At 27.7% G+C, this 25,174-nt stretch overlaps 1 protein-coding gene across 3 annotated transcripts; it reads right to left on the bottom strand.

Moving 5' to 3' along the window:
- Positions 1-1,090: 1,090 nt before the first annotated feature.
- On the bottom strand, positions 1,091-23,236 carry LOC111039955 (protein N-terminal asparagine amidohydrolase). Of its 3 annotated transcripts, XM_022323627.1 has the most exons (10): positions 23,051-23,236; positions 22,837-22,916; positions 19,263-19,346; positions 5,624-5,811; positions 4,480-4,545; positions 2,598-2,780; positions 2,384-2,491; positions 2,201-2,301; positions 1,773-1,934; positions 1,091-1,356 (listed from the first exon to the last, which is right to left on the bottom strand). In XM_022323627.1, the coding sequence occupies exons 4-10, from the start codon at positions 5,808-5,810 to the stop codon at positions 1,231-1,233; spliced, it is 933 nt and encodes a 310-aa protein (XP_022179319.1). In that variant the 5' UTR covers position 5,811; positions 19,263-19,346; positions 22,837-22,916; positions 23,051-23,236; the 3' UTR covers positions 1,091-1,230. The 3 variants fall into 3 exon arrangements, with proteins under 3 accessions (XP_022179319.1, XP_022179320.1, XP_022179321.1); XM_022323628.1 differs by lacking the exons at positions 19,263-19,346; positions 22,837-22,916; positions 23,051-23,236 and adding an exon at positions 12,773-12,980; XM_022323629.1 differs by lacking the exons at positions 19,263-19,346; positions 22,837-22,916; positions 23,051-23,236 and adding an exon at positions 12,711-12,732.
- Positions 23,237-25,174: the final 1,938 nt, after the last annotated feature.

The raw sequence follows: 25,174 nt of genomic DNA, 5'->3' as shown, positions 1-25,174 counted from the left end.
GAGAATGTCTCGGTTTCTGACAGTTGTGTGGGCGTATAGCTAATATTTGCATAGTCATTTTCAAGGAAGATATATTATTAAATTAATAGTAAATGCTATGAATAGAAAAACTTCATCTCTTCATAAGTGCATTGAAACTATGAATTGTAATAATATAGTTAGTTAATTGATTTAAAAGCATTTTCAAATATTAATATTTTACATATTCACAAATCATAATTCATTTAAAAAATTAAAATTAAAATATCGTAAAAAACAAACGAGAGAACACAGATAACGTTCTTACCTAAAAGTTTGATAATATGTCAATTCACTCTAATATCAAAACTAGTGAACGAAAATGTGTTATGTCGTACGTGTGTTAGACGGAGACAACACATGCAATGTGGTCCTTAATACTTAGGTATCTGGTGTTTTTTATACACTAACAATGAAATTCAATGAACCAATTATTATTATTACCTTAATAAATAAATTAGCTGAATAATATGGAACCAGAAAAATTCTATACCAACAAATATCGGTACCAGTTAAGGTTAAAATATCTTCGTAATGTTCCTGTGCAAATACCAGTATTTTAAATTTCATTTCCAAGCTCTGCAGGTATATACTATACAGGTATGAGTTAATGACTTTATATAATTACAACATACAAATATGTTGTATTGAGTTGCCAATGACAATATTACAATAATACAACTAAAAGAATGACACTTGCAAAATAAATTATGATAAAAAAATATAATAGTTATTGTACAGTGTCTTAACATTCATTTTGATTAAAATTCACATGTATGAAACAATTGTTAAAAAAATAAATCAACATTGTATTTTTTTTTTTTTTTTGATTATTTCATCGTACAACATAAAATATAATATTACCACAGTTGAAACTTAATACATATTATAATAATTTATTTAAGTGTTCTCAAGTTCTCCATTAGCTTCTAAAAATTATAAAAACAGCTTTAAAAAAATTGAATTTAACTATAAAGGCACTTACAAATAAAACAATAAAAATGAACAGCTTATAAAACACAATATTAGGGCAAAACGAAATGGAATGTTCTATAAATAATAATAATAGTTAATATTAAAAAAACTAACACTTGTAATTTTTTGTCAATGATATTTTAAATTTGAATGTTACCAAATCGTCGACGCCGTACAAACATTGATTTGGCACTTTCGTTGTATCGTTAGATTGTCGAGTTAGAGGTTCCTATTTCTTTAATAGCGAAATGGAGTCCACGTGCCAGAGTGTTCATCTCGTCTGTAGTATAACGGTCGATTATCCCTGAACACCGTAACCGCTGGAAACGGATGATCTTGGACGTATTTTAGAGAGGCTCGTATCTGAAATAAAACAATAATAAAAATATGAATACTATATTTTAATTAATTATATTCAAATGCAAAAGTCATGTGTGTGTTACAGTAACTTGTATTATAGGAATAAAATGTAAAACGCAGACCCCGACATATATTTGATTGTTTTATCAAAAACTAGGTATGTAAATTTCTAAAACTAGAAACCATATTTTAGAAATACATTTGTCCATGAATATTCGGCCAAAAGACAAAATAATACGTTTTTCCATAAATATATTAATATTTTAGTATTTTCCTAGTCGTATTCAATAACAAATAGTATATTGTTATACATTATTATTATTCATACACAACAACTATCAAGCTTTGAATTTCTAAATACGGAGAATACGGTGTACAAGTATTAAAATAATATATTGGGCATGTAATTGTATTCTTACGGCCATGACTGTGTGCGGTGGTTCTACGTCGGGCGTAGTCGACAAAGCTTGCAGGATGAATTCATCGGACTGCTGGAGCCACAAGTCGACACTTCTCATGGGCTCGTAGTTGAACGGTCCGATTCTCAAGAGACCCAAGCTACAGTCGTACACGTCCAACACCTATTTATGTGTTAAGAAAACATATAACGTTATACCACGGTTGTGACTATAAGAGAATGAAATTAAAAATGTATGTTGTCATTAAAACTAATTAAAAATTTTAAAAAAATACAACAAAATGTAGTGTTGTAACTTGTAATGGCTTCAAATTGTGTGAAAAAAATATATACGTATATATGTGTGTATATTTTCAAACATATAAATTTAACGAAAAGAATAATTTCAAATTATAATACATAATATTATACACGTATATTTATATGTACCGGTTGCAGGCCTGTGAACAGCCGAGCTAATCTCAGAGGTTGTTCGGGTCCTTTGTCAGGAAAGTTGGCCGGAAACACTTCACCGCTCTTGACCATAACTCCTGTATAAGGGGCACGGGCACAGAATTAACATTAAAATCGTATTTAAAGAACAAAAATATTATTATTTAAAAAAAACATTACCCGCTCCGTAAAGCAACGGCCAGTGGACGTTGTTCCGCATTATGGTGTTGAGTTCTCCAACACACGCGAGCACAAGTTCGATTTCGGTTTGATGTTTGTGAACAGCAACTGTTATATATGTACGCACGAGTGCGAGATATAATAGTATTATTATTATGTATTGCGTTGATTTATACCGACTTTTCGGTTGGAAAATAACGGTTACGACATTTACCCATCAGACTATAAAACACTTGTTCGCCATAACGCAATACATGAGTGAATCCGCCAATCAGAGACATTTCCAGTCGACCGTCTGGGAATCCCATGGACAGCTCTTGGATCCTGTGCACCATGTTCACCACACATTCCTCGGTACACGAACCGTCTAGATGAGCAAATCCCACAGCACCGGAACCTAAACATGATATGTGTAAACATTCCCGAAAAAACTATCAATTATATGTTATAGTGCAGACATATCAAGCTCAAAGAATTATCAGGGTACATAATTGTGAATGTTTGGTTGTGAAAGAAAAAAATCACCATGTTTCAATCAATTATATAGTGAGTATACAATGCTTTGTTGCTTATTATATATCTATTATAGATATTTAATTATTTTAATAAAAGGTAATCTTAACTTACTTAGATATTATTTAGATTGTTATAATTTATTATGACAGTTTTATTATTTATTAAATATTTTTATTTTTTTTAACATTTATTAGAATATATACAATCTGCAATAAAGGTTACAATAAGCATATGGGCTGAAATACAATTGTTGTGAATGCGTGAGGTGAGTAGCAACCCAGCGGTAACACTCGATCATTTATTAAATATAGTTACAAAATAAATTAGTTAGAAGCCACGATTTTTACATGACTACTGTGTTATATATATACGATGTATAGACACTATACAGTATACATCTATACGACATACATATAAAGGTTAGGCAGAGGTTCCCAAACTGTGGTAAGCATACCACTAGTGTTAAACAGAAGGATAAGGACTAAGCAAAATCCATATGATAGTACGGAAAATATTATTTATTTATTGGATGTTTGTGATGGATCTTATATTTGTCTATATTTTGTGTAAATTAATATTATTGTTATTAATTGTTATCCCGAGTCACGGAAAGTACGTCAAGAAGTCGTACTTATTATTGTTGACACACACCTTGCACAACGTAGATAATAAAAACGTATAACGTAATAAATTATTTTACTGCCTTAGCATTTAAATATATAATTAAATGTATTGATATTTTGAACAGTTCTATTTTCAAACAGTGGTACGCGAAAAACAAAGTTTGGGAACCTCCGAATTATAGAGTTATGGGTACGGCAGAGAAATATTTAATAATAATATAAAAGCGTATAGGTATAATTATATGACATGGTGTTTGAAAATAATCGGTTTTCGAATTTCGCATATTGTTTGGGCATCAGTGCCGCCATGTCTATATAGGTACCCTAATTAAACTAACCTAAAACTACAAATATACGTATACGGCGAATACAATAGACTATTCAAAATAGTATATAACATAGGTAAGTAAATATAAGTACGCAACATGCGCTTATATTACCAAAACGTATATTTAAAAAATTAGAGAACTATAACATTCTAATGATTTATATACTGAATACTCATATTAGACCCTAGAGAGCAACTAGGACTGCATTTGAAAACCATTTTAAACGTATTTTATATATGTGCATTTAGAAGCAGTGCTCGACTTACATAATTAAGATAATCAAGATTTTTATGAGCGTGTCTAGCAAATATTTTGTTTTTTTTTTAACCAATAAACTCAAAATATAATAAAAATTATACCACGCATAAGACTTGAAATTATTTTAAATCATAAGAAATGTCAATATTACATTTTGAAATTCACCAAATTATTTTACAATGAAAAATGTTTCATTAATATTGAAGGACTCATTAACCGTTGAAACTAAAGAGTTTTAGGTGAGGCATATCGTTATGGATTTAAAGTACCTATTTTATAGTGCTTAAAAAATACATATATACGGATACGATATAAACATTAACATTTGTTATGTATTAATTTAATAACTATTAATACAAAATAAACTTACCGGTATGTCGGAGTACGAGAATGATGCAAGTGGTAACATCGTCGGAACCAATGATCGACACGTTTTCTATAAACATTAAATAAATGTATTAGTATAGTAGTATTACGTCATAAATCATAAATATAAATCAATGTACAATAAGTACTAGACTGTTTTCATTAAATCGATCAGTGGCATGTTCAGCTTTTTTAAGTGGGAAGGTGGGGGAGGGTTGAAAGTCGTATGAACTACTCATAATAAAATAAATGTACGATAAAGTAAAATAATCAAAAATATTGAACGTTAGGTGGTTATTATTATACTCATCAACATACTAAATAGGTTATTAGTTATTACTTTATTAGGTAGGCACCTATTTATAATAAATTATACGGTTATATTTCCAAATCGCTGCCCTATAGTATGGCTATATGAACGAGTATTTAATTATCATTCAAAATACGGACAGATATTTCAAAGTAAGACTGTGTATATAAATCTTTATTATACGTATAATACCAGAAGGAGAGGTTGGCACTCATTGGCATCTAAGCAGTCGATGACTGATAGATAAGGGATTTACCCACAGAGCTTATAAGTAAAAAAAAAGGTGACTTTAAAATTCATAACACGGTTCAAGAGATAAGGAGAAACGAATATTTACTATTTTTAGGTAGGTATGAAAATTCTCACGTAGTAATGGGTTAATGTCAAGCTAATTTTTATTTTTCTGTCAGCCAGAGAATGAAAACCGAAATTGGAAATACTAGCTAGCGAAATGGGAAGTAATTATATGAAGCAGGTGCTCAATTCAGTACGTATGGACGTAAAGCTATACTAATTATTAAGTATCGAAGATATAATTGTGTTGCACACGCACAATAACGTATTATTACGAGGATCTCACCTCTGATCTTTATATATTCCAAGATAGGACCGGGCAGCGAAGTCGTTATAAAAACTCGGAACCAATATAATTACAATAAATTTTCATTATTAATACACCGTTAACGATATCATTACATTATTATAATACAAGCGCTATTATCCCCAATATTGAAACAAATAAATATAATTAAAAAACATTTAACCACTCCCCCCCCCCCCCCGACACGATTAAACATGTGAATACCATATTATTGTATAATAATACAAGTATACGTACTGTCATGCGGCACGGTCACGGCCATCTCCCGTTGACACACGTAAAGGAGCCCTATAGGCCCGACGACTTTTGTGGAGATGGTGAGCAGTTGTGATGCGGAATCTCGGAGTACTGGATGGTTGAGGTATAGAGTCCTCGTGTCCGGTGGTGGTTCGTCCTGAACTACGCCTCGCACCAGTAACACCATCCTGCAGAAAACGAGCAAATTAGTAAAAATGATTATAAAGATTTGATATTTTTATTCAAATTAGCAGCCCCTACAAGTCTTTGTAGGCTTACCGTAGACCATAGTTTAGTCTACATAATATGCAAATAGTAGATAAATAATAATAATAAAGTAGTGATAATAGTAATGCAGATCAGTGCAAAAGAATTTCGTAATAATAATTAAGTTATATTAAGTAGATATCATAATATATGTTTAGTGATTACACATTTATCGATTTTTAGTATATTACCTAGTATTTGATTGTTTTTTTCTCTTTATAGATTATAAAATATAAAGGGGTTGTTTCTCATTTTGGTTTTTTAAGTGCAAGATCTTTTTCTTGACAACTATTTAAACTATAGTCAGCTTTAAAGTTATCTTATTCAGTGGTTCAATATAAACCAGCTTTTACCGCTCCTAACATTTGTAAAATAAGATACTAGTATATTTAGGAAATAATTTAAATTTAGAATTAAGTTAAGCTACGTTAATCCAATGTAATAACATTTTATGTTTAAAAACAATAAGACAAATAGTCATATTTATATTATACAAAAAACATATTATTTTACTTTTAGTTAGGTACTAATATTAAATAACGAGTATTGAATAGGTATTTAATTATAAATTTAAATAGGTTAAAATTATAGATTATTTAATGAACTACTAACAAATATAAATACAAATATGCAGCCAGAGACGCAATCTATGTACTTGACTCTATTTCAAGTTAACACACTCAAATAGGGAAGAAATTATACATAATATTCGAAACGCAAGTAATGTACACCTGTAAAAATATAATATAATGTGTTTTTTAGAATATGCACCTAATGAAATATTACGTATATCTGTTAGCGTATAAATAGAACACAATATTATTCTCATATATTTGTGATGATCATGATAATAATATTACCAGAAAATTCGACTTTTAGTCACATACATATAAATAACTGTTTTTTACTTCAATTTGTATAGTTTTTTGGATACTTTCACTCGTAATTGTCATTTTTCAAAGTATGATTTTTGTTTATGTGTGAGTAATACTCCTTTCTCACAATACATGGAGGAATCGAACTAGTTTAAGAACTTAAAATACATTGTATAGGTTAGGTATATGCCATATTTTGTTCTCATTATACATTATTCTCAAGATAATGAAACATTCGAAAAGACATATAAATACGATTCTGTGTATTGCGTACAAATCAAAACATATTGTCCATTTGATTGAATAATAATGTAATATCCAAAGTTATTTCAACCCATTAATCTATACTATAAACTAACAATGAAAAATAAATTACAAAGACAAATTGGTTTTCGTATAAATTATTATTACTTTGATTATTTTTTAGTTACGTAACAATTAGTACAAAAAATTAGATATTGATTTTAAAAAAAACCTTTATAGATTATGTTATTAGTTATGCCATTTTTCTTTTTTATAGATCATTATAATATCGTATTTAATTAATAAAAAAAAATTCTACATAACAACGTCCATTTGCCTTAAAAAATTATACTCTTTTTTTTGGTTATTATAGCTTTTCAATTATAAGTTACTAACTTTTCGATTTTAAATTCTAAAACAAAATGACAAAACTTGCTTAAAATATAGGTACAAGCATTTAAACACATTTCCATATTTTAAAACTATATTAAACTACGGCACAACTATAATTTCTATATTATATTTGTTTGTACAAATGTGATTTAAGTAACTCCAATACTTTATTATAATAATATAAATAAATAATATCGAATGAATAAATACATTTAATATAACAATAATTGATTTTTCCTTTTAATTGAATGTTTCGCTTAAACGTTACATAACTTTTTATATTAAACAGTAGAAAATCGAATAACATAAATATAGAAATTGTATTTTGAATAGTACATAATTAAAATCAAAATATTAATAAAATACATAGGTATATGTGATGCCCCTTTTCCTAAAAAAAGATAAGGGCTATAAAAAAAATCGACCTTTAGATTAGGTACTCGCTATATTACCGGCCACCGGAATGAGTTAACAACAAGAATAGATAATCACTAGAAGAGTTTTCATTTACTAATGATAATATCATATATATTAATATATCACATAGGTTTAACGTATACGATTAGTATATTTTATATTATATTATTATATATTATTTTACATGCCTCTCAATAGTTTAAATACTTTTCTTCATATTTTAAACCAATATCTGTTCCAACCAACGAGATATTGACCGATTCAACGTTTCTCAATTTTTTAAACCTAATATTAAGGGTTACAAAACTATAAAATATTGAAAACCATATATTAAACATATTATATTAATAAAAACATTTTTATATTGTGAGAATAATTAAATAATAAAAGAAAAATAATAACAATCATATATATATTATATATATGATTTTTTTTTCTAATAGATATAAATTTAATAAAGTATTAAAGATATTAAGTAAGTAAAATTTAAAAATAATTTTAATTTTATTCAATTTAGGAATGTGTAAATATGTGTTTAAAGTATAAATAGGTTCCTTGGCATAAATAGTTTAAAATTTGTCTAAATATTTTGAACATTTCATTGTCGTAACGAAAAGTTTGAAGTCACTACTAGTGTTACAACAAAATAACTAAAATCGTTAAGCAAAAAATGTTTTAAACATTCCATTCATCGACATTTGAATATCAAATATCTATAAAAAAAATTGTACATAACAATATGACGTATCTTTGATACTTATTATTGGATCCTTATATAACATTTTCAAACATGAAGTATAGCTACTCAAATTCAAATTGTATGAATTCTTAACACGAACATTTTCAAGGTTTTAACGATTTGTAAAGATTTGAAATTTAAACCCTTATATAAAAAATTGTAACTAGATTTTCGATCTTTTTTTAAAAGTGGCTTTACTCTAATTTTTTTTTAAATACCAATCAGTGCAACTTATGAAGTTTTTTGAACTAAATAATAAATAAATGAACTTATCGACATAAATCGAAAAAATTCGAACATTTAAAATGTTTTAGTATAAATAGTTCAAAAAGCTCCAAAATATTTAGAAAATTTAAAATCTCTATGATTTGGTATTTTTATTACAACAAAAATTGTTTTCCCAATAATAGCATATTTTGAAAAATACTGGAAATGTTTACTTTTAACCAGCAAACTGGATCAATTTTGCTACCAGAAACCACCCTCAATATTGAACATTGAAGCATTTTTCTACTACATAAAAAGTGTCTTTACGTGTCTAAAATAACATAATAAGATCAATAAATTATACATTCATCGCTTTTCAGAATCAAAAATAATATGTAAAAATAGCATTTTACGTTTATGAATATCTATAAATTCAATTCAATAAAGGAAATCAGTAGACTCTAGAAAAAATTAATGTATTTATTCCTAATAAATCAACTTCAACAATATTATGTAAACCGATACTACGTACGCTTATGTTTGTATTTAAACTTTAATAACTACCATTAAGAATTAAGATAGTGATTTAAATTATATACGCATATGATATAAACGCCAATTGGTATGGAAAATATAAATAGTTAAACTATATTATCAAATGGATTACATCATATTTTGGATATAACATCATTCGGGCAATTCGAATTATAATTAATACCATCGGATTTTACCTGATAAACAACATAATAAACTACGCATAATATTCTATCGAATACAAAAATAAAGTATATTTTTCAACATACACCGACCACGGTAAATAGTAAAATATTATATTATCAATACGTTATTAAAAAATTGTAGACCATCTATATAATATGACCGTTTAATTATTTAATAAGTACTCAATATAATATGATTCAAGTTAGGTTAAAAAAACTTTCTTTTCTTATGAAATTATATTTGCCTAAAATCAATCTATGTTTTTTAAGCTTCACAATTTAAATCATTCATAATATATGTTCAAAAAAATTGAAGTATTTCAACATGTATTTTCATCGTATATAAATCGATCTCGACGTGATAAAACGACCAACGACGCAATAAGTACAAAATCCATTTAATACGATAAACAATAATATATGTATTACTATATTTTGATTTTGTTTATTTATTCTGTAATGAGCATATTATTGTAAATACAAGAACTTCATACAACTGTTCAAACGTAATATATAGTTATTCGTACATATAGATTAATCGGAAATATTTCAAATCAAATAATTACATTTTTCAACAGCGAAAAAGGATAATTCATGATATGAAATAATTAATTAGTGTCTTAAAAATTTAAACAATTGATGAATAATATTAAAATATTTTAATGAGCCATCAATACATTATTGTACGAGATGTATTGTATTCGGGTGGTACAGACGAACAAAACACATCAAAATGCATTAAATATTTCAGTAACGTTACTATCACGTCCATTATTACGAAATAATATGGTACCTATTGTACTATTGGAGGTTTTAAGTTTTTGCAGTTATTGATTTAGGTATAGCCTCGTGAAATAACATATGTTCTGCTCATTTAATGTATAGTTTTAAAATCCGCTTCATTTACAATACACGGCACAATGCACATATTATTATAGTCGTATTAATATTTACATAACGTAACTAATACATATTGTATACATTATAAAACTAAAGATACATTGTGGCAATAAAATTAATAAAGACCCCTCTGCAAATTTATGCAAATCTTATATTATACCTATGTACTTATTTATAAGGGGGGTCGTCTGAGACAAAAAAATATTCAAAATAGAAAACAGTTTAAATTATTCAAATTCACGCTGCAAAATTAACATAATATGAGGTACCGGGAGTCAACAACCGTTCTATTGTTTAGGCATAAATAATATATATATGACAAGGGGAAACTAAAATGTCATATTAAATAGGTTAAAAACAAGATGTTAGATTGGAGTAATAGGTAAGTTTATATTTTATAATACACATTAATGGAGAAAAATGTATTCGTACATCAAACGGTTCAAACGTACATATATTTGATAATTTACATAGTTATTTCAGTATTTGCCATTTGGAATACTATTGGTCGGGCCATGTTGAACGATCAAGAGTGTAATAATAAATTATTGCGTTACAATGTTACCACCTAAATTTCAAATATTTCCTAATTTGTGTATGTGTAAAACGTATGCAAACAAGAAGTTATTGCTGTAGCAATAATAGTAGTTCACTTTATTTATAACTTCGTTTAACATATATATCGTAAGGTTTAACAATGCTCATTGTTTATATACCGTATATATAAACGGACAAAGGAACAGAAAACAAGTATTTTAGTAAGGTACGTATTATATTGTAGAACACGATAAGCATGACTACAAAGTATATTTTTTTCAAAAAACTTCGGCAACATTATTTTTATTTTTATTTTAGGGCGAACGCCAAATGATTACTATGTGGTTATATCTACGTATTAAGATCGATTGAATAAAACTATACTATTGCTTCTAAGTGTAGGATTTAGATCCACGATACATCAATTTGATGTGTCCCCGAGGTCCCGTGACTTTAATTTTCGTGGTTTTTTAAAAGTGCCTCAAAGGCCAAGGCGATGATGCACTAATGGGTAATAGTTGTATAATATCGTTTATAACGACAAGTTATAAACACAAGTCCAACAACCAACAAATTGAATAACAAAATTAACTTTTACCTGATCAAAGCCCCTAGTCAGATACTCAGAAAATCAGATAGCGCTCATAAACACTAAATAGACTTCATAACGCTGCTCTGATTTCTGAATAGTAAATATATTTGAAATCTATTCGCATATGTGAGAGGACAATTAGTACAATTGTTAACAAGTATTTAAGTATTTCACTAACACAGTCGAACACCTTAAGTAGTGTTAATTTTGGCACCAATCAAACAGATAATATAACCAGAACAGTACATTTAATCCCGTAAAAATACGTTAAATGTATGCATGTACTTATGCACTCAAAAACAGGGAAATATGAAATTAGTATAAACCAAAAATTAAAAAATATGCAAAATAACCTTGCAAAAAAAATTCACAATATGTATATGTTTATGATTTTAAAGATAAATAATATGCAAGTAATTTAATAAAATAATAAAAGGTATTTAAATAAATGTAAAATACGAAAAACATTTTTTTTGAAAAATTGTATAATATATTTTATAATTGATAAGCGTTTTATGTTATAAAATTATATGATAGTATATAAAGCCAAATCAACAATTTTTTCTCAAATATGGAATAAGAACACATAAAGACTTATAATATTATATGAATTTATATTTATAATACACTACGTGTCGACGTCTAAAAGATGCAAAATTAAATTTATTTAATACTGGTATTAATTATTTCGAATGATAATGTCTTAAATCAAATTCGTATTCCACTTATTTTTAATACATAATGAAATTTTTCGATTTGAAAAATCAATACATTCACAGTCCTACAGTATATAAAATAATAATTAATATCAGCATTGATAACTTCGCAAGATAATTTGAATATTAAACCTACTGGCTACTGTGTATAGCCGAACCAAACTAAGTATATGACAAGTCTCAAATGTCGGAAGTTACAAAATGTTATTAGTTTTATACTTATATCTAGCACAATGTTTGTTTGCACATACAACCAGAGGCGCCAGCAGAAAATCAGCTCAGTGGGCGCAAAGTTAAATTTTTGTGATACATACATAGGTAACCACATATTTGCATTACTACACACTGATTGTTTGGTTCATTTAAAAAATCCCAGTGGGTACCATTGCATACAACCAAAAGAAAAATCAGCCACACGACATTATATATACCAGGTTATAGAGTATGATGATGTGAAATAACTAATAACAATAATTACGTACTATTATTCGACAATAACACCGGCGGTTTGAAATTTATTTTTTAAAAAAAAGTACAAACAAACCTAATTCGATGTCACTTTACTAGGTAGTATTATTCGTTGGCGAAACACTATTAAACCGGTCACGGACACTAGACTTGTCGCACGACAGCCGACCGTTTGGCGACAAATAAATAATCCGTGTAGGTACACGGCGCGGGTACGTCCGCGGACTGCAGCGGTATGAATTTCGCCCGAGCGATGAGTTTTTCCCGACGATCGACGACGCCGCCGGTCGACACCCCCTCGGGCATGCACGACCATTACAGGATTGGATTCGCGCGAAGAATTCTTCGACGGCGGCGGCAAACCGGTTGTGTTTGTGTGCGGTGTACACGACTGCCGCCGCCGTGGCTTACTGGGAGACCGCCGCGCCGCCTCCACCGCCACCACTTTCCACCGGCGACCTACCTCCTCATCCACCCGCACACACGAACACATATATAATAAACACACGGATCTTTATTTCTTATAGAAAGTACCGTTGTTTTGTTTTCTTCTTTTTCTCAGTCCAACCGTACCTCTCCATCTAACTTCTCCTCTTTACTCATTGCCATCACGAATAACATCTCCGTTGTGTTCCGATAGAAGAAGACCAGCTCACTCGTATTAATACTCACGCTTATCGCTTACAGATATCTATACAATAATATATAATATAATCAAACGCAAAGAATCTACCAAACAAAGATTCCCTATGTAGAAAAATCCTCCAGAATATTTGTTCTTAAGACCGTAGAATTCAAAAAATACAAACCAAAACGTCGTTAACGTCGATTAGAATAGATTCTAATTTCCAATACAATGAAAATAAACTGTTGCAGTACATAAACAAAATCACTATGTTGAACATTCAAAAAGTAGAAGAATATTCAAATGCCATCAACATCTTGAGACGTGGATCTATTATAGTAATACCATTGATTTTAGAATAAAAATCAATGGTAATACAAATCATAGATACGTCATTTTAAATCATTTAACCGATAAAATAAATCTAACTTGTTTGATCGCGTAAGCGGCATCGACTACTTAACTACGCGTATTATCCGGGGCAGTAAATTACTATTAAATATAATATAGAGAAATTGCGTACATACTTGAACAACACTCGTCTATACTAAACGAATCGCAGATAGGTATATGCGGAAAGTTCGTGTAGAGAAACCAGTTCTAACTATTCTTATGCATATATAATATATATATTATATAATATTATTTGTTTAAATTTTAATTAACTTCCTATGTATAAAACATTTCACCAGCTATATGTTGATAGTTTTATTTGTACATCACGAATACTCTGATACATCGACGAATAAATTACGGAGTCAAACTTTCGAGCATTTCACTCCAACAATTTTATTCGAGCAGAAATAAACATAATTTTTTCATTAGTAACAACGAGATATTTTAACCACGAATCAATGGGCCATTAAACGAAGATCATTCACTGTATCAATACATAATAGACTCATTAATCAACCAACAGCAAGGTGTTATATTAAACAGTTGAACAATTCTTAAAATGATGAATATGATTGAAATTTGGAATAGTATAGGTATATTATACCTACATTATACAAAAAATAATAATAAAATATTACAAAGAATTTATTACATTTGGAAGTTTAAATTGGCACGCGCACTCGAAACTTTTAGTTCAAAAATATCTTATGTAAAATTCCACCAAGATTATTATTTTTAATATACCTACCGGCTACCATAATACATTATATTATGTGAATGAGCAACACAACTTCTACAAACGACGGTGCAATATGCTAATGTATTTTAATAAATGAGTTTGATATTATTTTTATAATACCTAATTCATTCTAGTTGAACTATTGTGATTAAACTTATTTATCGTAGTTAAACTTTGAACAATTTTAAATTTTAGTACATTCTTCGTAAGTACATAAATATATAAATTAATATGCATTTATTGATATAGTAATATACTGGTTGATTCATCTAATTTTTTTTTTTTAAGTAATGCTTTTATTTAAATTTTGCAATTTATAATTAGGTATAAAATTTAAAATTTAAGTTTATTAAAATGAATTATTTTAATAACAATAATAGGTATTATAAAATATACTTAATAATATAGGCTGACAGACCGTTTTCGCTCAGAATCGTTTTTTACATACAATGATTTTATAACATTTAATTCAAATTTACCTAACACAACCATTAGTGATCCAATCGACTCCCGTGTAGTATAATAGAGCGGTACTCACTTTTTTAACGTTTTATTTCGAATAACTCCATCTCACTCCTATAAAATGTAGTCATAACTATACCAAACGTACCTTACTAGTACGACCATATCTTACTCATGCATGCTTCGAGCTGCAAATGTATAATCCCTAGAATTTCTTTAAAAATAATACCTTATACTTTTCCTATTATTACTGTTTAACTCGTACTTACAGTTTGTATGAAAACATTTTTTTATTTTTGCTAAATTCCTAGAGTCGTAAATATATATATATATTTCAAATGCAATGTATATATAATTTGTAGATTCTAGTTTGAAAATAATAATATTATACTGGAATAACATTTGTTGGCAGATATTTACGAATAATTTCTAAAAAGATATTTTAAATAAAAACAAAAATAGAACAACACAGTACACTGATACAGCAGCTATTTGAATTAAGTTAAAACTTTAAGTGATTATTAAACAAATATTACACTAACTATCTCATAAGAATATTTTTTAAAACGTATTATTAATTTTCTTACTTGTTTTTATTCTTTGTCGATATCACTTTAGTATAACAGAATCTATTTTATTTGTCCTGAACAAGACACGAAAAATATCCTTTTTTAAATTTAATTTATAACCCACAACTAAAAAAATTTAATAGAATACAGCGAAGAACATGCACACTTCCGGAAAACAAACATAAACTGAATATAGTTTCTTGGATTAACTAAATCGAGCACATTTATAACTCCTATATACTATGGTTCAAAACCGACATTTATTTAAAATACAACTAAGATTATAATATACAATTATCAAGAAGTAATAAAACATGTAAAACATTATACAACTAATATAATATTTTAAAATAAGATAAATCGCGTTTTTTCTCAACTATATAATATCATACATTAGATAACATATTAATATTGTAAGGTATATAATATGAAGGTTGAAAACTGAGAAGAAACGATATAAAATAGTATAGTGCACCAACACAACTGTTTTCGGTTAGTCTTATACAAAAAGGACTCTGACCATTTATATAGTGGCCCAATTAAAAGATAGGACACTAGCGAGTGGTATATGAGCTCTTATCAACTGTCAAGTTTTATCGAAATATCCGAAAGATTTAAAAAAATATTAATAGCCAGTGCGATAAGTATATACGATACTTTCTTGATGAATGCAACACATTAAATACGTAGGCGTATAATAATATAATGACCACCGATTCTATAGAAGAGAAAGAGAAAAACAACTGGACATTAACTCTACCACTCCTACCGCGGCATTATAGCCATACTATAAGGAGACCGCGACGGCGGCGCACTGCAAGGAAAAACTGGTATAACGCAATCGTGATATTAAGTTAAAGCTTCTCGATTATATTTATGCTTATACTGTATACGGAACCTGTTAAATTATGACGTTATTCATACAAGAAGTCGGACACATAGCTATAAGCAAGTTATATACATCACCAAATACCCTTTATAAATTATAATATAGTTCTATCGTATTTGCTGAAAATAATTACATTGCACTACACTACACTAATTCGAATTATTATTAAAATAATATAATATGCCTAATGTGATTCTGAAAATATTTCTTCAACGACGTTCAAACGAGACAAGCAATATTAACGGTATTGTTTGTTAAATTGTTAGAAGTAATATTATAAACTACGGACTGTTAAAATTCTAATAAAAAAAATATATAAACGTTCCAGATCTGTGAATGTTATCTTCTTTCAAAAGAAACAGTACAACATTGACTAAATTACATAAAACATACCGAAAGTAAAAGAAAAGATATCCCAAGTATCGGGTCCTACAGGACCAAAACGGATGAATAGAACAAAATATTATGAGTAACATATGTGGCAGTTGCTGCACAAATGGCAATGACAAAATAACATCTGTACAGTATTAATAACTGTCAATAAAATATTTTTATTAGGGCCGAAACTAATTTATAGGATAGTATGTATATATTTGTATATCTCACAACAACGAACAGAATAATGTGTACTTTTTTGAAAAGGTAGTTTTACTTAAACAGGTGAACAGCAAATAGTGTAATTGGACATTTTTTATAAATTACTTTTGCGTTGACGTTTTTAGGGTGCATCAAGTTCCCAGCAACAATTATATTACAATAAATTATAGTATACAAGGGGAATATTAATATATTATAATAAATTATATTATACGTATAAAATACACATTGGTCCGAACCGCGGAGCGACGACACCACGTCGTTTGGTTGTAATCAATCAACTAAGGCAGTGTGGCTACGATGTGGGGTCGGGGTCCTTGGCGGCGCGTCGATAGTAATCCAACCATCGCTGGCGCGTACCTATAATATTAACCCGTAATATAATATTACGACCACACGAAGCACGAGGCGAACAGCACGATTTATCATTTGGTTGCCGCCGCGTCTGTCATCCGTCCGAAATGCAAACGATCCGAACCGTCGTAGACGTGTCTCATACACCTTATGTACCTATCCGATAATAGCACAGTACCTACTAATATAATATGTTATAATATATTAAGTAGGTACATAGGACGGCGTACAGCTATGTTATTGTTATTAGAGTTTTTCGAGAACGAGAGATGGTCGTTTCAATTTCCAACCGCTTGGTCGAAAACACAACGTGCCAGGTGTGGGTGGCGTGTTGGTCATCAGCGCGACGCGCGACGGTTAGGAAAATAAACGCAAGTGAGTTCAACGACTGCACGCTTTGAAAGAGTATACCTATACAATGTAAACTATAGCGTATGTGGTGTGATACAAATGTATTACAATATGCACGAAGACCCGATACAGAAGAAAAAAATTATCGTAAAAACATGAAAATCAATGGCATATAATTATACAAACTGATACATATACACGTGGTATTATTATTTACATAATATATAAAAGTATCCATAGGTATGAGTATACGACATATACCTAGGTATATCCGCATATACATTATAATTTATATCTAACCAAAGTTTATTAAATTAGACAATTTTTAACTTATAGAATTTATAAAATGGGGGACATTACATTTTTGCGTTGTGGAAAGAAAATTTTTTTGACCAGTAAATTTGGATATCCAATTTAAGCATAGATTAGCATGTATACACATTATAGCCGTGCATGGCATGTTGTCTATATATTAAGAATAACAACGAAGACGCCACTCTGTCTGTGCACTTTTTATCATAAGAATAATAATAGTAATCGATAATAAATCATAACATAACTGTATGAATTTTAATCAAACATCGACTACGAGTTACAACGGCGGCGTCCAGTTTTTTTTTGGCATTTGCAATAATAGATATATTTTTTACTAATTAAAATTCGAAATAAATTAAATAATGGTTGTAATTCGATTTACGATGAACAGACAAATAAACATTACAATATTTAACCACCAACACTATACATCAATACAATGATGTCATCAAAAGAATTTATATTATTAATAAGTAAATTTATTTATTTTATGAGTACTGAAAATATAAAGTATAAATATTATACTTAATGAAAACATTATAGTAAACATTAGAATATTGTATTGACCTTGTATGTATTTATTACTATGTTGATAATAATGATAATGTTAATAAGTTATAAAAAGTTATCATAATTTTAATTGTCACATTTAAAAAGTTCCAAAGTTAGTATATATCCTACCTTAAATTACCTACCGTCCTGCCTAATTATTAAATGATACATTTTGATTACTTGACTATTATTTACCTGTAGATGTTCTTAAACTTTATTTGTTTGTTGTTATGCATTAGTTCAGTCAAAACATCATAATAAATTAATTTATTATCATTTATCATTATAGACATAAACTAAAAGCAACTATGATAAAAGAATACTCATTCAGTTTATCATTAAATACCTACCTACTAAGAATTGAACATTACAATTTAATGATCACCTTGCAATATTGATTAACTAGTTTAAATAACTATGTTTATCACAAATATTTATAATCCCCACTAGGTACATTAAAAATAATAATTAATACCTATAAATAAACTTTTTTATGTTTAAGTTATAATCAAAGACTTAATATAAAAAAGAATTATTTGTAATGAGAATAATATATCCAACTAACTACAGTTATATTCTGTATCATAATAAGCTAACTAAGATTTATTCCATTATACATACAATATAGGTAATAGGTATTATAAATTATCATGCTATATTTTCACGCATAAAATTAAATGATATAGCTACTATCTAAGCTTGTAATAAAAATCTTACCTTAATTGTTTTTATAGGATGTTTTTTTTTGTTTTGATACGGTTTAGTATCAGTAATAATTGTTGAACATTGCTCAACTCCATTCTATAATAAAAAGTTAAATATGAGTACAAAATTAAAAATTCCATGACAAAATTTGTTTATTTATAAATTGATCGATTAAGACAACAAAATTAATAATTTAAGAATATAATATACCTATCTATTGTCAATATTCTCATATTAATCATAACTCATAAGACATCAACTATGTATATTCATAGTTATATTGATTATTAAATATTTGTAAACAGCATTAGGGACTGTTTTATATAACTTTTTACATTTATTTACATATTTACTCGCATATTTATTTGATAATTGAATAAGAATAAAATTTTAATACAAAGTAAATAGTATAAAAACAACTTTAAATTGTTTCTTATAATTTACACTTTGTTTCTAAATGCAGTGATAATCATTTGGATATGATAGACTTATAACAAATAATCTTCAAGTCTTTGAAGAGTCTTTATTGCTCGAGATATTTCTTATTTATTTAGTTTAGAAACACACAAAATTTTATTTTTAACCACTAAAAATGTTCTTATATTCTACAATTAGTGATCTGATTAATGTACTGTAATATACCTCACTTTATTTTAAGGATAATAAATTGTTCAAAATTAAAATAAAAACAATATGATTCATAATTGTAAATGTAATTTATTGAATGTTTAGCATACAATGAGTATTTGACACAATAATTATGTTAATTTAACTATGTTTAAAATTAAAACAATGAACACAAAAAAATATCTAGGTTATGCTACTGAAAAAGTAAAATATAATTCCAGTAAATGGTTGAATACTTAATAATTATTTTGGTATTTTATTAAATAGATATGAATAATAGAATTTTATAATAATATTAAGTCAAGTAGTTGCTCATTTATTCTTTACAGCAATATCTGTGGAAATGCTGAGTAAGGCATTTCTCAAGGAAGTATAAGTCACAATAAAATTGAACCAATAGTCAAACATTTCAATTGAGTATTGGATACATTAAATATATGTTTGAAATTAAAATTAGCAGTGTCATACAGTGCAATAGACAAATTGATTTAGCGAATGACATTTTTGAAATTAAGTGAAATCAAAATTTTTTTTTTTAATATTTTTAAAAGAAATTTACAATCTATACCTTAGGCACAACGAGTAAATGTGATACTGAATAAATATATAAGGTATCAAAACATATTAATAATAATAACAGTTTACAATAAATTATATAGTACATGTTACGTTTGATGAGAGCAGCCACCCATTAATGACACTTCTGCTCGTTTTTTTTATATATATATATAATATGCAGTATATTTTAATTATTATTTTTTTTTGAATATGCTTAATTATTTAGTACTTGATTTATATAACAAGCAAGTCACGGCACTATTTTCGTTTTAACCTTCTTGGAGGGTTTCCGAGGATAGTTGGATTAGAGAGATTTCTAGCGAGCGGATTGGGGTGAGATAATAAGTGGAGGTGGAAACGTTTGTAATAAATTTTTGCTTCAACATGCACTAGAGGCATTTTTAAATCTGAATAAATAGTATGATTAGATACATAAGGATGGGCATTTAATAATTTACAAAGCGCTAGATTTTGGAAAGTTTGTATTTTGTTTAGATTGGACTTTTTGAGTTTCCCCATAGTTGCAGTCCATATTTCCACATGGGTTTAAGTAAGGATTTATAAATAAGGAGTTTGGTACTAGTGTGAGTGTATCTGTTATTATAGATGAGATTTTTTAAAAGACGTTGGTTTAAGTTTATTCTTTTTGATTTAATATGCTGGGCCCATGTCAACCTTTTATCAGGGTTCAGCCAAGATATTTAGTGTTCTGAGCACTTGGATTTTGGGTTCCGTAAATGAAAACATCATTGCAAAGGGTAAGTCTTAGTGTGAACGTCGTATGGATAGATTTCGCTTGATTAATTTTAAATCTCTAGTTGGTGTACCAATCTTCCATAAGATAATCAAAATATAACCAAGTTTTTACACTGCATTCTTACTTGTATTAAATTAAAGGCAACATTAAACAATAGAATAATAACATTTATAAGTACCCACCTAGTTATATTTATATATTTATTTATGAAGACTATAAGTATTAATATTCAATGAATTTAAAAATCAATAGATTAAAAAAATGATAAGTACATTATTTATTCAATTCTGAAATCAGCAGCTGCTTTAAACACCTGCCAATTATTTATTAGACATATTTAATAACTAATAATAATCATAAGAAAATTATTAAATCAACATCCTACTTCTTTGTATATCTAAGAAAATATTTAAAAGTTTGGAATACCTACAATTGAATAATGAATAGTCAAATTATAGAATTTTAAAATTTAATTATTTTCTGAAATTCCATTATAATACAATAATTGTATTGTGTTCCATTAATGTTGATTAAATATATATAGACATTCACTAAGCAGTGATCTGACTACAGATTCTCAGTATTGGTCATACCATTTTTCTTCTTTAATAATGCAGATATTCAATATCTGATTTTCGTAATTTTTAAACATGCCCAAACAGTTTTTTCCAATTCTTGAAACTTCCTATGGTACTTTAATAATAGAAGTTTCATGTGGAAAAGCAAACTTCTGTTTTTCAAATGTCAACCCCTTTATTTTATAAAAAATTTAGCAGATAGTTTTCCTGATATTGTCGACATAAAAATCAAAAATTCAAACGAGTAGTTTTTATGTATCTACTAATGATAATGGGATTTGAAGATATGGGGGATATACTAATTTGAAAATGTCAACAATTATTATTATTATAATCAGGTATGTTAAATACTAGATCCGATAATTACACCTATTTTATATTATTGTAAAACCATTTTTGAGGACTATTATCCTTAATACAAACATTTTAATAATTAAAAATCACCTGGTTTGAATTTTTAATTAGTTAAATCAAAATATTTTAAAAAATGATCCACTAAATAATTTACGGTAAAAGGGAGAAGGGGATTTTTATAAGAAAAACAGATGTCTGTATTGTAAAAGGACACTCCTTACACAGTACAAAAAATCTCAAGAATTTAAAAATATAGAGGGTAGTAACTAAGTAGGTACCTAGTTAACTAATTTCAAAATTTCAAAAGTCAGAATATGAATACATTTCCTATGAAATTAAAAAAATGGGGGTGAGCCTGCTAAGTAAATAATTTTGTAGGTATCTATGTAAATTAATTTATCAGAAAAATATAAGATGAGCCGATTAAGTACCTACCTATTGAAGTTAACTAAAAAAAAATAGGTTTTTTTTGTTCCATATTATAAAATCAAAATTAATCATACATAAAATGTTATACTTTTTACTAATAAGCCAAAAGTTTATTCTTTGATAATTTTCTATTATGTGGGTAGTAAGTAAAATATTATTTTATATATCTGACTTTAAATTTTGTGATCTATGAGACAACTTAATAATAAAAGCGATAATAATAATAGTACATAGGCACATATGTAGATGGATAGACCTAATAAATATTATATTGTTTACTTACGATTATTATCAGCATTTGTCAAATAATTCCAGTAGTCAGACATTGAAAATGCATGTCAATTATTTTGGATTTGTCTTACCCTGTTTTAACAGAACAAAAATTGTTTACAAATTTTAATTGATATATAAATTGAAAAAGTGTGCACAGTATATAAGTTATTTTTATTTTTTACAATAGAATCAATATATTTTTATTACTTATTAAAACTACTTACTAAAAATTAACAATAAAAACAAGAAGTATATGCGAATAATATATATATACTGTATGTATATAAAAAATATGTATTATAAATAATGATTTAATACTTAAAAAACTAATAATATTATTAATCACTAATTATAAGTGAACTACTCGACGTCAACTCCTTCGCACTATATCTAACAGTCTGCGTGATAAATGATAATAGATATTAATTATTGTAAATACAGAACAAATATCATTATCTAGAGATTTCTCAGACAGTGCAACCAACGAAACAGACTAAAAAATATATTACCGTATCATTGTATCTTTATTTTACTACTAGCTATTCGAGCCCAACATTTTTTTTTAAATATATTTTTAAAACAATGTGTAGGTATTATGCCACAATTCTACTATTTGTAATAGTTAAATCAGAGCTTGCGCTAATGTGCAGTTGTGCATAAAATGTGCAGTTCTAAATTGAAATGCGTAGTTCTTGTTTTAATGTTGTGCAGTTCATAAAAAATATTATGATTTGAATTTTTAATAATTAATTTTATATTATGTCTATGAGCTTGTAACCATTTGACATTTTGATTTCTGAAATTATTAGAAATTATGATTAAAACATTGTTATAGTAAATACCTATTTATTTATGATTATCAAAAGATTAAAACTACGGGCATACAACGGTTCTAAAACTGTGGTGATAGTGGTGATACTGATGAAGAGGTTGTCATAAAATATAAAATCATTTTAAAATTTGATTAAAGGAAATTGTTATTTTAATTGTTAATATTCATATATTATGACGTATAATATAATATTAATTAATATGTATGATAGTATGTATTATTCATTATGTGAGAGCGAAGCGAACATCAAATTTTTTTACTTCTGTAAAACAAACAGTATGTGCAACTCTTATATTTCTTTAGCGCAAGCTCTGAGTTAAATAATATATAACCAATAGCAACAGCAGAGAGTTAAATCATAATTGTGTAGAAAATTCAAAATAGAATATGACAAAGGTACAAAGATTATTTATTAAAATCGATTCAACATATTTTAATATTAAAAAGTTAATTATGATTTTAAACTAATGCATTATTTTGAATTGTATATAATTTAATTATTTTAACAAGACCATAAATATTTGGTACACAAGATAACTAAAAGGGATTTCAGTTTTAATTTACATTTAATTTTTATAGGTACAGTTAAAATAACCAATAAATGATTAAAATAAGTAGGTATTGTGATTATTATAAATTAAAGGCTGCAAGCAGGGACGGATTGGGTCATTGGGAAATCGGGAAATTTCCAATGGGTCTCGTACTAACTAGCTAAAGCGGCCGCTGCGTAAGCTACAGAACGGCTGTAGCCTGTAGCTGCAAACTAACAATAGTAACAAAAATTAGGTATAGACGGTTTTTTTTCTTATTGTTTTTCGGGTAAGTATTTAAATAGTGAAAATATCCAAGACCTAAAACAGTTATGTAACTATTAAGTGGTTATATTTAAATAATGAGGAAGCAGTGAGTAAAATCAAATTTTTTAATCATTATAATTCGCTACAAATAATACGATTGAAAACGTCTAAAAAAGTACCTATAATATCGAAGAAAATGCCTTAAAAGTTAAAAACATAAAGAAAACTCAAAACGTGCAGTTAGTCTCAGAGTATCTATTATGACCAGAGGGAGGTAACGACGAAAAAGTTTTGTCAATGTTATCCGATGCATGGTTAAGGCTGCCAATAATTAAAAAAAAATTTATTTCAATCTTATTCACGAGACTTGTGCTGATCATGGAATTTATCGGATCGCAGAAAAAAAGTATGTATATTATTTTTCATGGAAAAAACGCTTAATATTAGCAACGGAAAAAAGATATTTTTGAAAACTCCTTACAAAATTCAATTATATCATGAAATGTTACATAATAAACCATTACCTAGTCATTATAGCGCCAACCTATATAATAGCACGGTGGGGTGGTACTTGGTTAGAATCGGCAATATTATATGCAGATGATTTCGAACCATTTTAAAAATGTTATTCAAAATCTACAAGAAGATAATGTCAATAGCATTAAAAACTGTAAGCAAATTTTAGCTAAAATAAATATAAGATCTAAAATTATTAATAA

The sequence above is a fragment of the Myzus persicae genome, unplaced genomic scaffold, assembly GCF_001856785.1.
Source record: "Myzus persicae strain clone G006 unplaced genomic scaffold, MPER_G0061.0, whole genome shotgun sequence".
Taxonomy (NCBI): domain Eukaryota; kingdom Metazoa; phylum Arthropoda; class Insecta; order Hemiptera; family Aphididae; genus Myzus; species Myzus persicae.
The sequence above is the reverse complement of the archived record's forward strand: the minus strand, read 5'-3'. Positions and strand labels throughout refer to the sequence as shown.